Source organism: Abramis brama (assembly GCF_963993115.1).
Source record: "Abramis brama genome assembly, chromosome: 14".
In the NCBI taxonomy this organism is placed as follows: Eukaryota; Metazoa; Chordata; class Actinopteri; order Cypriniformes; family Leuciscidae; genus Abramis; species Abramis brama.
In genome coordinates, this window is record NC_139976.1 from 187,628 (window position 1) to 202,500 (window position 14,873).

A 14,873-nucleotide genomic window follows, 5' to 3' on the forward strand; every position below is an offset into this window, starting at 1 on the left:
CCTCACTCCTCACTCCTCACTCTTCACTCCTCGATCCTCGATCCTCGATCCTCACTCCTCGCTCCTCACTCCTCGATCCTCGATCCTCACTACTCGATCCTCGACTCCTCACGGTGCAATTAGAGAACTGAGATGTCCTTCAAGATGGCTGAGCTCGATCGGTTTCCGGGTCATAGGATGGAGGACGGAGGAGAGAGGAGGCGAGGAGGGATATTGAGAAGTACCCCTGGTCGCGGAAAGATTTGAACAGAGAGAGAGAGAGATATGGAGCGCAACAGGATAGGGTGTTTTGGACAGCATAAAATAATAAAAGAAAAAACTAGCAAAAACATGGCGAATCAAGCGGTAGACGTCAGAAGAGGCGTGCGTATGTAACCCTATGTATGTATTTGTATATGCGTGCGTGTATGAAAAAATATCCTAAATGAAAACCGTGCAACCCAGTGTCACAAAAAAGACTTGTCTATATGCATTATAATTAAATGTTCCACTTTAAAGTTAGTTTAGTTAGTTTCTTTTGTTCGTGATTTTTTTTCTAAATAAAAATCAGTAAATTTATTCACGTGTCTTTTTTTTTGTCTATTTAAATTCTATTTACAAACTCACCACACACACTAATGGCCAATAACTGCAATTTACTGAAAGCCATCTTTTTTTCTGAAAAGACGACACCTTACACTTGAAGATAGCACATTGTTTTATAATTTTACAGTCAAAAACAAAATATGTGAAAATCACCTATTTTAGCTTCAGGTTCTAAAGGGTTAATTCACTGTTCTCAAACCAAGCTCATGCTCCACTCGTCACAGTGATGGTGACCCCCCAAAAACTAAAATACCAGAAACTTTTCTAAACTATAGCAAAACAAAACATCAAACATTACTAAATCTCCCACTTAACATTAATCTGGTACAAAACAATTTTGGCATTTACTCTCCCTTTTAAGTGTCATGGCAAAGCATGCTGGGGAATAGAGATCCCAGCCCAGTTTCAGTTAAATTTAAGTTTGTCTAAATTAAAAGAAACAAGTTCATAGAACTCAAAACAATTAAACAATTCAACTTAATTAAAATGTGTAAGATTTGTGAACTCAAAAGAAAAGAAAGTTCTAAATACTCATAAAAGTTAATTTGATTGAACTAATTTGTATAATTTAAGTTGGCCCTACTCAACCAATTAATTATTTTGAGCGTTAGGGTTTACAGTGTATCTTTTAGAAAATCAGCACACATAAGCCTCTGTAGTCCATGACGTAGCATAAGTAAAGTTGTCTTGAGTGGATATTTAATTGTACCCGTCTTAAGGTCTTCAGAAGTCATAACTTCAGGGGTCAGTGGGGATCCCGAGAATATTTAATTTCCCTTAAAACCAAAGATTAACATAAACATTTATCACTTGAATTTGACTTGAAATTTATGATTTATGAAAAGGAACTTAAATTATTGAAAGACAATATATGTGAAATTAGTGTTTAATTTTATTGTCTTTTCACACAAAATTATATATTTATCAGATAGGCTGAAGCTTTAGAACCATTTTGCATGGCTATGAGTGTGATATTGTTCATAAATATCCAAGTATATGATACAGCTTTCATTCTTCAGGTCAATCATATTCATGAGGTGGAAAAAGTTTGAATGATTTTTCTTTTGACAAACATACGTTTTAAATTATACCCTGTGGGGTTTAACATCCAATAAGTAGTAATTTATGCAAAGGCGAATTAATTAAAAAAGAACAGCAACAATACAAATAGTTTAAGTCGTCATAAACAAAACACACCCAGATCCTCACATAGTTGTAGTAAACATTTACAATATGTAGATTCTGTCAGATTTGTTAGAGTGCCTGTACCACATTATTGTGAGGCAATTACATTTGAGGAATAATGTAATTTATATCATTTTTCCCCACTAGCGGATGACACCGTTTACATCTTGTTTCTTTGCACAGTTTTTAGACGAAGACTACGCTTTGAGCACTGTCAAACATGTTCATATAGGAATTAATGAACAAATATAGCATAAGAAAATTACAAAAATGTTAAACTTTAAACTGCGATATTCTTTTAGGTCTGTCTACGAAGCGGTCACAAGACACATAATAGGCCCAACATGAAAAGTGAGTCTTGATGTGTTTCTGATACACATACGACTGTTACATTTAAAACAAACCCATCAGCAGACACACAATTTGTCATGTTTGTCTTCACAATTTGTTCTTCTTTAAGGAAAAAAACAGTTTTTGTCCCTCATCAGCAGAATACCAAACGATATCCGTTTCCTTTGTAATGTTAGTGAACTCGAGCAATTCTCGTCTTCTATTTGTTCATATACGACAGTATTCACATGAATTTGCTTGATGTAATAACTTCGATTGCTGTGTATTATATCCATATCTGTGTTACACAACATATTTTCAACAGTAGACCAGCTGTTTGAGTTGAGTTTAAGCATTGGTAAGTGTCAACATGTATTGAAAAGACCATTGTGTTACAGCAAAACCACTATTTGTAGAACGATATTGTAATGTATCGAGTTTTTGCATCTGTTTTTGTGTTACTCGACATTACCTCAGTGTTTCTGGCTATATGTTTATTTGTTTTTGTTGAACCGTAATCCAATTTTCACACCTCAAAGAATCTTACAGACGTAATGTGTTTATTCAGAATTTAGACTACTGTTTAAAAGTCAACGTGTAGGGTTATATACAATCGGTACATTTTGTTTCAATTTCACTATAGAGACAATTTAATAAACGCTTCAGGGACTAAACTTTAACATTTTAATCTTTGGTAAAAGTTAACTTAAAGTCTGCACAAAAAGAAATTCCATCCTATCTGTCCTTTCTAAGTGCATGTTATGGATCTATTGCGAACAATTCACCCGTGTATATGTTTTGACCATGTAATGTTTAATCAAAATTTTGTTGGAAAATCAAAAATATATGGTGAATTTACTTAACTTTTTATGTCAACAGGCTCTACGTAACTGGGTGATGTTGCATTTAATTAACATTGTTTATTTCAGTAGACTTAAGTTTATTACATAAGGTTAATTCAATGCCATTTAGTTGAATCAGGTTAACATTCTTAATTTTGTCCAAAACTATTAAGTTCAATTATCCTAAAATTAATATCAAACAAAAATTAAAACAAATAATCCAATTGTTTAATTGATTCATTTATTTAGTGAATGCGTTCAACAATTTTACAACTTTTACAAATGTTATCTAATAAGAAAAACTTTTACAAAATCTTTACTCCATAAAGACTCTTAATGTTAGGCATTTGCTAGAAGACGATTATGTTACATCCAATGCATGCCTGAAGTAGTTGTTTTTATTATTATTAAAACCACTTTAATTGTTGTTAGCACGTTGTTAGCACCCCAAGCACATGGTCTACACCGCACCACAATGGTAACCTCCAAAAACACTAACATATCAGAAACTCTTTTAAATATAAACATTAAAGAACATTAATCATTAACAAGTCACCAATTTTTTATCATGATGAAAAAAACACATAAAATAAAGTTTTATTTCAAATTTTCACCCCCATCCAGTCCTGTGCAAAGCATGATGGGAAGGGGAAATCCTGTTCCTAGTTTTCTATATTGCTATTTTAACACAACTAAACTCATTTATGTAATCTCAACTCAAATGGATTAAGTAAAATGGTTGAAAAGAATTGTGTTGGATTAACTCCATTTACTTAAGTAAATTGAACAAGCATCAAATGTTATTTTTGGTCTACTTAACGGAAACTGTTGTTCTTTCAACATGAAAATATTGAGTTAAGCCAAACGCAACTGTTTCAAGTCAGTTTACTTAATCCATTTGAGTTGAGATTACATAAATGAGTAGTGTTAAAATCTCAAATGCTATCATTCATAAATCTGAATAATATTTCAAGAAATACTGTGTTTCTGAACGACACAATATATATTCAAAATGATATTTTTGACCAGCAGGAAATTCTTTTACAATCTTTTCTCCATTTGTCTTAAAGCTATTCCTATTAATTATTAAAGAGAGAGAGATGAACACCAGAAGATCAGAGAGACGCTGAACAATTATCACTCATTAATATCTCCTGTAATATCTCATTAATATCTCCTGTAATATCTCCTCTTCTGTAGACGCTGCCGAAACTGCCGGTCCCGGATCTGAGGCTCACGCTGGACTCTTACCTGAGATCCATGAAACACCTGGTATCCGAGACACAGTTCGGGAAAACCAGAGCCGTGGTGGAGGCGTTCGGGAGAGCGGGAGGAGTCGGAGAGACACTGCAGGAACAGCTGAGAAAGAAGAGAGAGAACACTGACAACTGGGTACACACACACACACACACACACACACACACACACACACACAGATCTACCAATCTTTCATTTGAAAGTCACGTGTCTAGCATTTTTCCATCTTAAAAATATATCTAAATTATGACATATTCTCTCAATGACAAATGCGGAACAATTAGTTCATGCGTTCATGACCTCAAGGCTAGATTACTGTAATGCTCTACTGGGTGGTTGCCCTGCACGCTTAATAAACAAACTACAGCTGGTCCAAAACGCAGCAGCTCGAGTTCTTACCAGAACCAGGAAGTATGACCATATTAGCCCGGTTCTGTCAACACTGCACTGGCTCCCTATTAAACATTGTATACATTTTAAAATATTGCTGATTACTTACAAAGCACTAAATGGTTTAGCTCTGCAGTGCTTGAGCGAGCTCTTAACGCATTATAGTCCTTCACGTCTATTGCGATCTCAAAATTCCGGCCAGTTGATAATACCTAGAATATCAAAATCGACTGCTGGCGGTAGATCCTTCTCCTATTTAGCACCAAAACTCTGGAACAGTCTTCCTACCATTGTGCGGGAAGCAGACACACTCTGTCAGTTCAAAGCTAGACTAAAAACACATCTCTTTGGCCTAGCATACACATAACACATTATAGACTTCTATAATTCAATGTTAGGCTGCATAGATTAGGTCAGCCGGAACCGGGAACACTTCCCATAAATCGTGATGTACTCGTTACATCATAAGAAGAATGGCATCTACGCTAATATTAGTGTTTTTGTTTATCCCGAGGTTTACCGCAGTCCGCCGGATCCAGATCTGATGAAGGACCTGCGCCTGGACCCGATGTCATAGCGGGGTACTAAAGTGCCAACTAGTTTCTCCTTATGGAGGATCCCTTTACCACTCTACAGATCGAGCCTTTGCCGTTGCTGCACCAAAACTTTGGAACAGCTTACCTGCTTTTATTAGAACTGCCACTACACTACATGAGTTTAAAGCTAAACTCAAAACCTACTATTTTTCTCTGGCTTATAATTGTAGCTGATTTGTGCGGTGTCTGGTATGTTCTGTGTTTTTGTGCTGTATTTTTATGTAGTAAATGATGTTAATGCCAATGTTTTGTGCAATAATGTACAGCACCTTGGTCAACAATCGTTGTTTTTAGTGGTGCTATATAAATAAAGTTGAGTTGAGTTGAGTTGAGATAAAGCGTTGTCGGGAAAATTTGGTTTGTGTAAGTTAAGGCCAGACAAGTAGTTTTTTAAGGCTTGGTTTGTAGGGAATTACACGCCTGCGCACATATATTCAAACTTGCATACCAATAGACTGAACTCGTAATACGCATGTGCACGGCATCAGCGTTCTCACAGGTTTCGCGTTTAAAGTCTGTGTAGAGTTTCCTGTTAAAACAGTGTGTGTTAGCGGCCCCTAAGTTAATAACAAATGATCGTTGCGACGGAAGTGAATCAATCAAACTAACTTTAGCTGGAAAATAACTTTATTCTAGATCTGCTGTAAAGCCAAACCAATCTCTGTTACTTTAAACTATCCTTGTATCTCTGTAAAGCCACTTTGGAACAATCTACATTGTTAAAAGCGTTATATAAATGAAGATGACTTGACTTGACGACTATCACACACACACACACACACACTGCTGATCTATCACACACTCACTCACACAACACACACTGCTGATCTATCACACATTCACTCACACACACACATCTATTATTACAGTCGCATTAAAACTGAAGGGTCACCAGTCGCTGATCTGTGGATATTGATCGACTGCCAGGATCATCACGGCTGATAATGTGACAGCAGCTCTTGATAAATAATTGCGCTTTATTAAAATGATGTTTGATTGTGTCTCTTTGTATCTTCAGGCCTGAAGCAGTTCAGGTTCATTAGCTCATTAACTGATGAACTGATGAGTGTGTGTGTGTGTGTCTCAGGTGTACGACGTGTGGCTGGAGGACATGTATCTGAAGAACAGACTCGCTCTGCCAGTGAACTCCAGTCCGGCGCTGGTTTTCCCCAAACAACCCTTCAGAGACTACAGAGACTCTCTCGTGTGAGTAAATAAACAGCACACATTAATTCACACACACACACACACACACACACACACACATACACACACACACACTCTCACAACCCCTCACCACCCCACCCCCCACCACCACACACTCTCACAACCCACCACCACCACCACCACACACACACACACACACTCACTCACAGTGGGTCGGTAATGAGTGAGATGGTTCGGGTTTGAAGGGTTCGATGTCTCGCTCTGCCTGTTTGGATCTGGTGTAAATAAACAGAAGTGACTCTGATGTTTGTCTCTTGTGTTTGTACAGATTTGCTGCTCATCTCATTCTGGGTGTTTCTCAGTACAAGACTGTGGTGGACGGGTAACTCTTCACTGACTTCAGCAGAGCGTGACGAGTGTGTGTGTCAGCAGGGCGTGACGAGTGTGTGTGTGTGTTGCAGGAAGACTCTGCTGGATGCTCATCTCTGCATGGATCAGTACCAGCGTCTCTTCAGCTCCTCCAGACGGGCCGGACTGCAGCGGGACACACTCGTCACAGCGGACGGAGCGCACGTCATCGTGGCCTGCAGGAATCAGGTGTGTGTGTTTCTGTCGTGTTACACCTGTGTTTGTTTGTTGAGATGACAGTCAAGAAAAGGCCTTAGTTGGTCCTGATTCTGCCAGAATCTCTGAAGGACATCAGTCACCTTCATCTGATCCAGTTAATCACGGTCCAACCGAGAGAGGCTCTTAAATTAGCAGCAGTCCATCGACACACACTCTTCAGCATCACAGCAACTCTCTCTCTGCAGACGTCCAGCTGGGCGACCGAGCGCTGCGGGCCTGAGGGTCGTTTACCTGGAAATGAGTCCCTAATGAGGTCCAGTCAGAAAACTCAATAACCCAATCAGAGAAGTGGAGCCGCAGGGAGCCGCTGTGTGTGTCCGTCATGCTGAGATCACGACTGCACTAGACCTGCAGTTTCACTGAACAAACAATAAAACTGTGCTAGTTAGTTAACATCCAATAAAATACAATGCTAACTGTTCTTTAATTAGCATATAGGCATCAGCATCAGCCCTTCTCCAGAGAAGTGCAGGATAAACCTGTGTCTCATTCATGTTCTCAGTTCTTCGTGCTGAACCTGACAGAAGGATCCTGCCGACTGAACGAGGCTGATCTTCAGGCTCAGCTGCAGTGGATCTACGAGCAGACGCGAGCGCAGACGGCGCAGACGCGAGCGCAGACGCAGCTGGCCGTGGGACTGCTGACCGCTGACGGACGGACGGATTGGGCTTCAGCCAGAGAACAGCTGCTCAAAGGTCCAACGCAACACTGCATGAGCCGCGTTTCCACTGTCGGGCCAAAAGCGAGCTGCTAGCGTGTGCCAGTGCCAGGCTAGTCGCGTTTCCACTGTCACTTCCGGAGCTTGATCGGACCTCGTCAGGCTTCCTTGGGGCCAACGGCCAGGGTTTTTTGGACCGCCGAATCCCTTCAAAAAGTGGGCCGGATCAGGCTTGAGGAGTGGTTACGAACAGAGGAGGAGTTTACCTGAGTCAGGAGACGACAGCGCCGGATGATTCCATATACCAGCTAACATCAGCATTAAAGACTTTTAACATCATTTTAGCTCAAAACTCACTTTCATGTGTGAATACCCTCTGTTTGTGGATTCTGATCACTGTATAAGGCAGAAATGAAGCTCTAGCATAAGTTCTGCCGGGAAGACTCAATTGTTACGTCACTTATTACCCTCTCATCTATCCAATCATATTCCTATACTTGTGGTATAAAAGATTGGTACTTACACACGTCTGAGTTCGCAGATGCTGATGCTTCCATTCACCTCCATCCTCCCCACCACCAGGATGGTCCCTTCCTATACCTTGCAGGGGGTCGGCTGTGCCCCTGCCTTCGTCTTCAGGCAGGATATGCAGAGTCCGGACCCTCGGATTGCAAGCTACGGACGGGGCCTACGCTAAAGAACTTGATTGCTTGCTGGGCTGTTAATAAATGTTTAATTGTCACAGTATTTATTCTCCCGAGTCTTTCTGGTAGAAATATTTATACGCGATGCAAAAGACTATGCATGCTAACCATTACCATAGGAAACATGGTAAATATGACCGCTTGAAGAAATCAGACAACTCATGTAGGCTATCACAATCATGTTTTTATTTTACCTGTCAGTATGTCTAGTCTCTTTATACCGGACTGTCTGATATCATATTTAGCTTTGCATTTGTCATAAAATAATCAATGTTCAATAAACTTGACAGTTAATTCATTATGGTCAATAATACCTGTGGTAAAACATTGATGCTTGGGTTTTAAATATTCAAGTAAACAACAAAAAGGCCAGCAAATGGTCGCTTTTATCATGTTCTTTTGCGATCTCGCTAGTTTCCAGTGATGTATTTCTGATTAGTTTTCAGATAAAACTTCCATTTGTTGGAAGTGATGGGTGTGTGTGAGACGTTGTTCCAAAGAGGCGTGTTAGGGTGTGTTTTAGTGAAGCGCTGTGGAGCTTCAGGCCCAACGGTGGAAACGCAGCCGGTTTTGGACTCGGTGCTCCAGGTCCTGTTTAAGCCCTGCTCGCACTGGCCCGACAGTGGAAACGCAGCAGGTTTAGGACTCGGTGCTCCAGGTCCTGTTTAAGCCCTGCTCGCACTGGGCCGACGGTGGAAACGCAACAGGTTTAGGACTCGGTGCTCCAGGTCCTGTTTAAGCCCTGCTCGCACTGGCCCGACGGTGGAAACGCAACAGGTTTAGGACTCAGTGCTCCAGGTCCTGTTTAAGCCCTGCTCGCACTGGCCCGACAGTGGAAACGCAGCAGGTTTAGGACTCGGTGCTCCAGGTCCTGTTTAAGCCCTGCTCGCACTGGCCCGACAGTGGAAACGCGGCTATGGACACGGTGGTTATAGCTAGAAACACAGCGAACTCTCAGGTTACTTTCATTGCTTTTGCTAAATTTCACAGCTAACCAGAAGGAAACTGAAACTGAAATCCAGTTTCCCATGATCCTGTGCATGACAGACATGCATTTCAACTTGTGTAAAATCTGACACACAGATGCAGTGAACAGAGAGTCAGTGGAGCTGATGGAGAGCTGTATGTGTGTCGTGTGCCTGGATGATCCTGCAGGACTCGAGCCCATCGACGCCAACAGAGCTTCACTGATGCTGCACGGCGGAGGACAGGAGAAGAACGGGGCGAACCGCTGGTACGACAAAACCCTGCAGGTACGACTATCATAGAGAGGACTCTAAAGCTGCTGATGTTTCAGACACTCTGGTCTGTCAGTCTAATGTTCAGAGCCAAACACTGCGACTCAAGAGTCTGTTTGCGGGAAGAGCCACAACTTTGGCTTGTTTTGCAGTTGTGTTTGTTTGTTGACACACTTCCTCTCCAAAAGCTGCATGAACATCAATAGACCTGAGAAATGGAAGCATTGAGGATGTGATGGAAGTTTGTGTGTTTTGTTTCAGTTTGTGATTGGTGCCGATGGAGTGTGTGGGGTTGTGTGTGAGCACTCGCCGCTCGAGGGCATCGTTCTGGTGCAGTGTGCTGAACACGTCCTGAAACACATGTACGTCATCAACAGTCAACCAGATCATTTACTAACTCAAGATCTGTAACTCAAAAAGGAAGTGGAGAAGTTTGAGAAGATTCTCTTTTGACTTTCTTCTATTTATTTCTAATTATGTATAAAACATGTTTCAGCCAGGTGATGCAACAACAACTTAAATGAATTAACTCATTAATGAAAGTTATGAATGAACTCTCTCTCTCTTACCTGCAGACGGAGCAGCTCCTGTAAGCCGATCTCCGGTCGGAGCACGTCTGAACTTCCTCATCCACGCAGATTAGTGTGGAAATGTTCTGCTGGGATCCAGAGTGCGCTGGCCTCCGCCGCTGATCACCTGCAGAGGTGAGGAAAACACACACACACACACAAAACCGTGGAAAGAGACTATCGAAGACTCAAGCAGTTTATATAATCTCAAGCATCAGCACTGGTTTGATTGACACTGGTTCTTCACCCCCCTCTAGACTTGTGACGAATCTGGACATGAATGTTTTCACATTCACGGCTCACGGGAAGGAGTTGATCAAGCAGCAGAAGATGAGTCCTGACGCGTACATACAGCTGGCTCTACAGCTGGCCTTCTACAGGTACAGATGCTCCTGTTTACCTCTCTCTGCTGGACTGTCCCAACCTCGTCTCTCTGTGTGTGTGTGTGTGTAGATCTCACAGAAGACCTCGTCTCACTGTGTGTGTGTAGATCTCACAGAAGACCTCGTCTCACTGTGTGTGTGCAGATCTCACAGAAGGCCCGTCTCCACCTACGAGAGCGCTTCTCTCCGCCGCTTCCGACAGGGACGTGTGGACAACATCCGCTCGGCGACTCCCGAGGCGCTGGCGTTCGCCAAGGCAATGACAGATGGCAGAACATCCACACAGGTCACACATGTTTCCTTCTGTTACAGCATCGTCTCTCCTTTACTTTCTGCCATAAACAGAACAATATCTGGCATTAAACTCATACTTCATTCCAGGACACCGAGAAGATGGAGAAACTGCGAGCGGCTGTAGAATCTCAGACAAAAATCACAGCTCTGGTGAGTTACTACTTGAGTTACTTGTTTGCTAAAGTAACTCAGATAATTTAATGTAAATATAAAAGCAAAGTGTATTGTGATGCCATAAGTGGCGATCGCTCGCCCGCAGGCCGTCGCAGGGATGGGGACGGACAATCACTTACTAGGACTACGAGAAATGGCCAAAGAGATGAAAATGGAGATGCCAGACATTTTCTCTGATGAAACGTACCACATCAGTAACCATTTCATCCTGTCAACCAGTCAGGTAAGAGCAGCACACTATATAAACACAACACAATACAACTTTATTGTTGCCCGTAAAACAGTCTTTGTCCTCTAACAGTCCCATATGAACAAAACATATTTGATGTGAGAATGAGCCACTGACTGATCAGAATCAAGCGTTTCAGGTGTTTTTGGGGGCTTGGGAAATGTTGTAATATACAGTGCATCCGGAAAATATTCACAGCACTTCACTTTTTCACAATTTGTTATGTTACAGCCTTATTCCTAAATTCATTATTTTCCTCAAAATTCTACAAACAATACTCCATAATGACAATGTGAAAGAAGTTTGTTTAAAATCTTTGCAAAAAATAAAAAATAAAAAACGAAGAAAATCACATGTACTTAAGTATTCACAGCCTTTGCTCAATACTTGGCACCAATTACAGGCTCAAGTCTTTTTGAGTATGATGCTGCAAGCTTGGCACACCTATTTTTGGGCAGTTTCTGCCATTAAAAACCTCTCAAACTCCATCAGGTTGGATGGGGAGCGTCGGTGCACAGCCATTTTCAGATCTCTCCAGAGATGTTCAATCGGTTTCGAGTCTGGGCTCTGGCTGGGCCACTCAAGGACATTCCCAGAGTTGTCCCGTAGCCAGTCCTTTATAAGATAATAAAGGACTGGCTACAGGACAACTCTGGGAATGTCCTTGATTGGCCCAGCCAGAGCCCAGTGCTGGGCTGTGTGCTGAGGGTCGTTGTCCTGTTGGAAGATGAACCCTCGCGCCCCAGTCTGAGAGCAGGTTTTCATCAAGAGTGACTCTGTACATTCATCTTTCCCTCGATCCTGACGAGTCTCCCAGTTCCTCATCTTTCCCTCGATCCTAACTAGTCTCCCAGTTCCTCATCTTTCCCTCAATCCTGACGAGTCTCCCAGTTCCTCATCTTTCTCTCCATTCTGACGAGTCTCCCAGTTCCTCATCTTTCCCTCGATCCTGACGAGTCTCCCAGTTCCTCATCTTTCCCTCGATCCTAACTAGTCTCCCAGTTCCTCATCTTTCCCTCGATCCTAACTAGTCTCCCAGTTCCTCATATTTCCTTCGGTTCTGACGAGTCTCCCAGTTCCTCATCTTTCCCCTCGATCCTGACGAGTCTCCCAGTTCCTCATCTTTCCCTCGATCCTGACGAGTCTCCCAGTTCCTCATCTTTCTCTCCATCCTGACGAGTTTCCCAGTTCCTCATCTTTCCCTCGATCCTGACGAGTCTCCCAGTTCCTCATCTTTCCCTCGATCCTGACGAGTCTCCCAGTTCCTCATCTTTCCCCTCGATCCTGACGAGTCTCTCTCAGTGCTCTGACATGCACTGTTAACTGTGGGACCTTATATAGACAGTTGTGTGCTTTTCCAAATCATGTCCAATCAACTGAATTTACCACAGGTGGACTTCAATCTAGTTGTAGAAACATCTCAAGGATGATCAGTGGAAACCGGATTAACCTGAGCTCAATTCTGAGTGTCATGGCAAAAGCTGTGAATACTTATGTACATGTGATTTTTTCGTTTTTTATTTTTAATAAATTTGCAAAGATTTCAAAAAAAACTTCTTTCACGTTGTCATTATGGGGTATTGTTTTTAGAATTTAAAGGGAAAATAATTAATTCAATCCATTTTGGAATACGGCTGTAACATAACAAAATGTGGAAAAGTTAAGCACTGTGAATACTTTCCGGATGCACTTTAAACAGTATATATATATATGCTGTATGATTTTTGTCCCTCCAGGTTCCCACGACAGAGGAGATGTTTTGTTGCTATGGTCCAGTGGTTGCCGACGGTTACGGCGTGTGCTACAACCCGCAGGCCGACCGCATGCTGTTCTGTGTGTCCAGTTTCAGAGAGAGCACAGAAACATGGTCAGGGCTGTTGGTGCGCGAGCTGGACGGCGGGCTGAGGGACATGATGCACCTGTGCATGAAACACAGCGACCGCAGACAACAGCGTCAGACCGTCTGAGACGGCAGTGAAGAACAACAGCGGCAGCGCTTCATTCAGGAAAGATTGATTCAGAGCAGATCCACACTGATAAACAGGAGAATAACCGCTGTAGTAAAACTCAAACAACAGCACTTTGCTTGATGACTGTAATTTAAATAATATTCCTCACCGCTGGACAGACGTGCAACTAGAGCTCACTTTACAGACATTTATGTTGAAAATGTCATTTTTCACATTCAGGTTAGATAAAGTTTTACTGAAATTAAAGCTTTAGTGTAAGTTCTGCCAGGAAGACTCAATTGTTACGTCACTTATTACCTTCTCATCTATCCAATCATGTTCTAATACTTGTAGTATAAAAGATCGGACGAACATGTCTGAGTTCGCAGATGCTGACGCTTTCATTCACCTCCACTAACCCTAACCCTCCACCAGGATGGGTCAGGGTTAGAGTGAGAGTGAGAGACCCCCGGGGAGGTATGGGTCAGGGTTAGAGTTAGAGTGAGAGACCCAAGGGTAACCCTAACCCTAACCCTAACCCTAACTCTAACCCTGATCTCCCCGGGGGTCTCTCGCTCTAACTCTAACCCTGACCCATACCTCCCCGGGGGTCTCTCACTCTAACTCTAACCCTGACCCATACCTCCCCAGGGGTCTCTCACTCTAACTCTAACCCTGACCCATACCTTCCCGGGGGTCTCTCGCTCTCACTCTAACCCTGACCCATACCTCCCCGGGGGTCTCTCACTCTCACTCTTACCCTGACCCATACCTGCCCAGGGGTCTCTCACTCTCACTCTAACCCTGACCCATACCTCCCCGGGGGTCTCTCACTCTCACTCTATCCCTGACCCATACCTCCCCGGGGGTCTCTCACTCTCACTCTATCCCTGACCCATACCTGCCCAGGGGTCTCTCACTCTCACTCTTACCCTGACCCATACCTCCCCGGGGGTCTCTCACTCTCACTCTATCCCTGACCCATACCTCCCCGGGGGTCTCTCGCTCTCACTCTAACCCTGACCCATACCTGCCCAGGGGTCTCTCACTCTCACTCTAACCCTGACCCATACCTCCCCGGGGGTCTCTCACTCTCACTCTTACCCTGACCCATACCTCCCCGGGGGTCTCTCACTCTCACTCTATCCCTGACCCATACCTCCCCGGGGGTCTCTCACTCTCACTCTATCCCTGACCCATACCTCCCCGGGGGTCTCTCACTCTCACTCTAACCCTGACCCATACCTCCCCGGGGGTCTCTCTCTCTAACTCTAACCCTGACCCATACCTCCCCGGGGGTCTCTCGCTCTCACTCTAACCCTGACCCATACCTCCCCGGGAGTCTCTCGCTCTCACTCTAACCCTGACCCATACCTCCCCAGGGGTCTCTCACTCTCACTCTATCCCTGACCCATACCTCCCCGGGGGTCTCTCACTCTAACCCTGACCCATACCTCCCCGGGGGTCTCTCTCTCTTACTCTAACCCTGACCCATACCTCCCCGGGGGTCTCTCACTCTCACTCTATCCCTGACCCATACCTCCCCGGGGGTCTCTCACTCTCACTCTATCCCTGACCCATACCTCCCCGGGGGTCTCTCACTCTCACTCTAACCCTGACCCATACCTCCCCGGGGGTCTCTCACTCTAACCCTGACCCATACCTCCCCGGGGGTCTCTCACTCTCACTCTAACCC

The 14,873-nt window shown here is 43.4% G+C and overlaps 1 protein-coding gene across 1 annotated transcript; it reads left to right on the forward strand.

Moving 5' to 3' along the window:
* Nucleotides 1–330: 330 nt before the first annotated feature.
* On the forward strand, nt 331–13,295 carry chatb (choline O-acetyltransferase b; the record flags this gene model as incomplete). Its single annotated transcript, XM_084135332.1, has 14 exons — nt 331–345; nt 4,143–4,334; nt 6,273–6,391; nt 6,681–6,734; nt 6,814–6,949; nt 7,482–7,674; nt 9,425–9,594; nt 9,841–9,941; nt 10,155–10,283; nt 10,406–10,528; nt 10,676–10,817; nt 10,913–10,975; nt 11,085–11,222; nt 12,965–13,295. 14 exons carry the CDS (start codon nt 331–333, stop codon nt 13,193–13,195), a joined length of 1,806 nt encoding a protein of 601 aa, XP_083991458.1. The 3' UTR covers nt 13,196–13,295.
* Nucleotides 13,296–14,873: the final 1,578 nt, after the last annotated feature.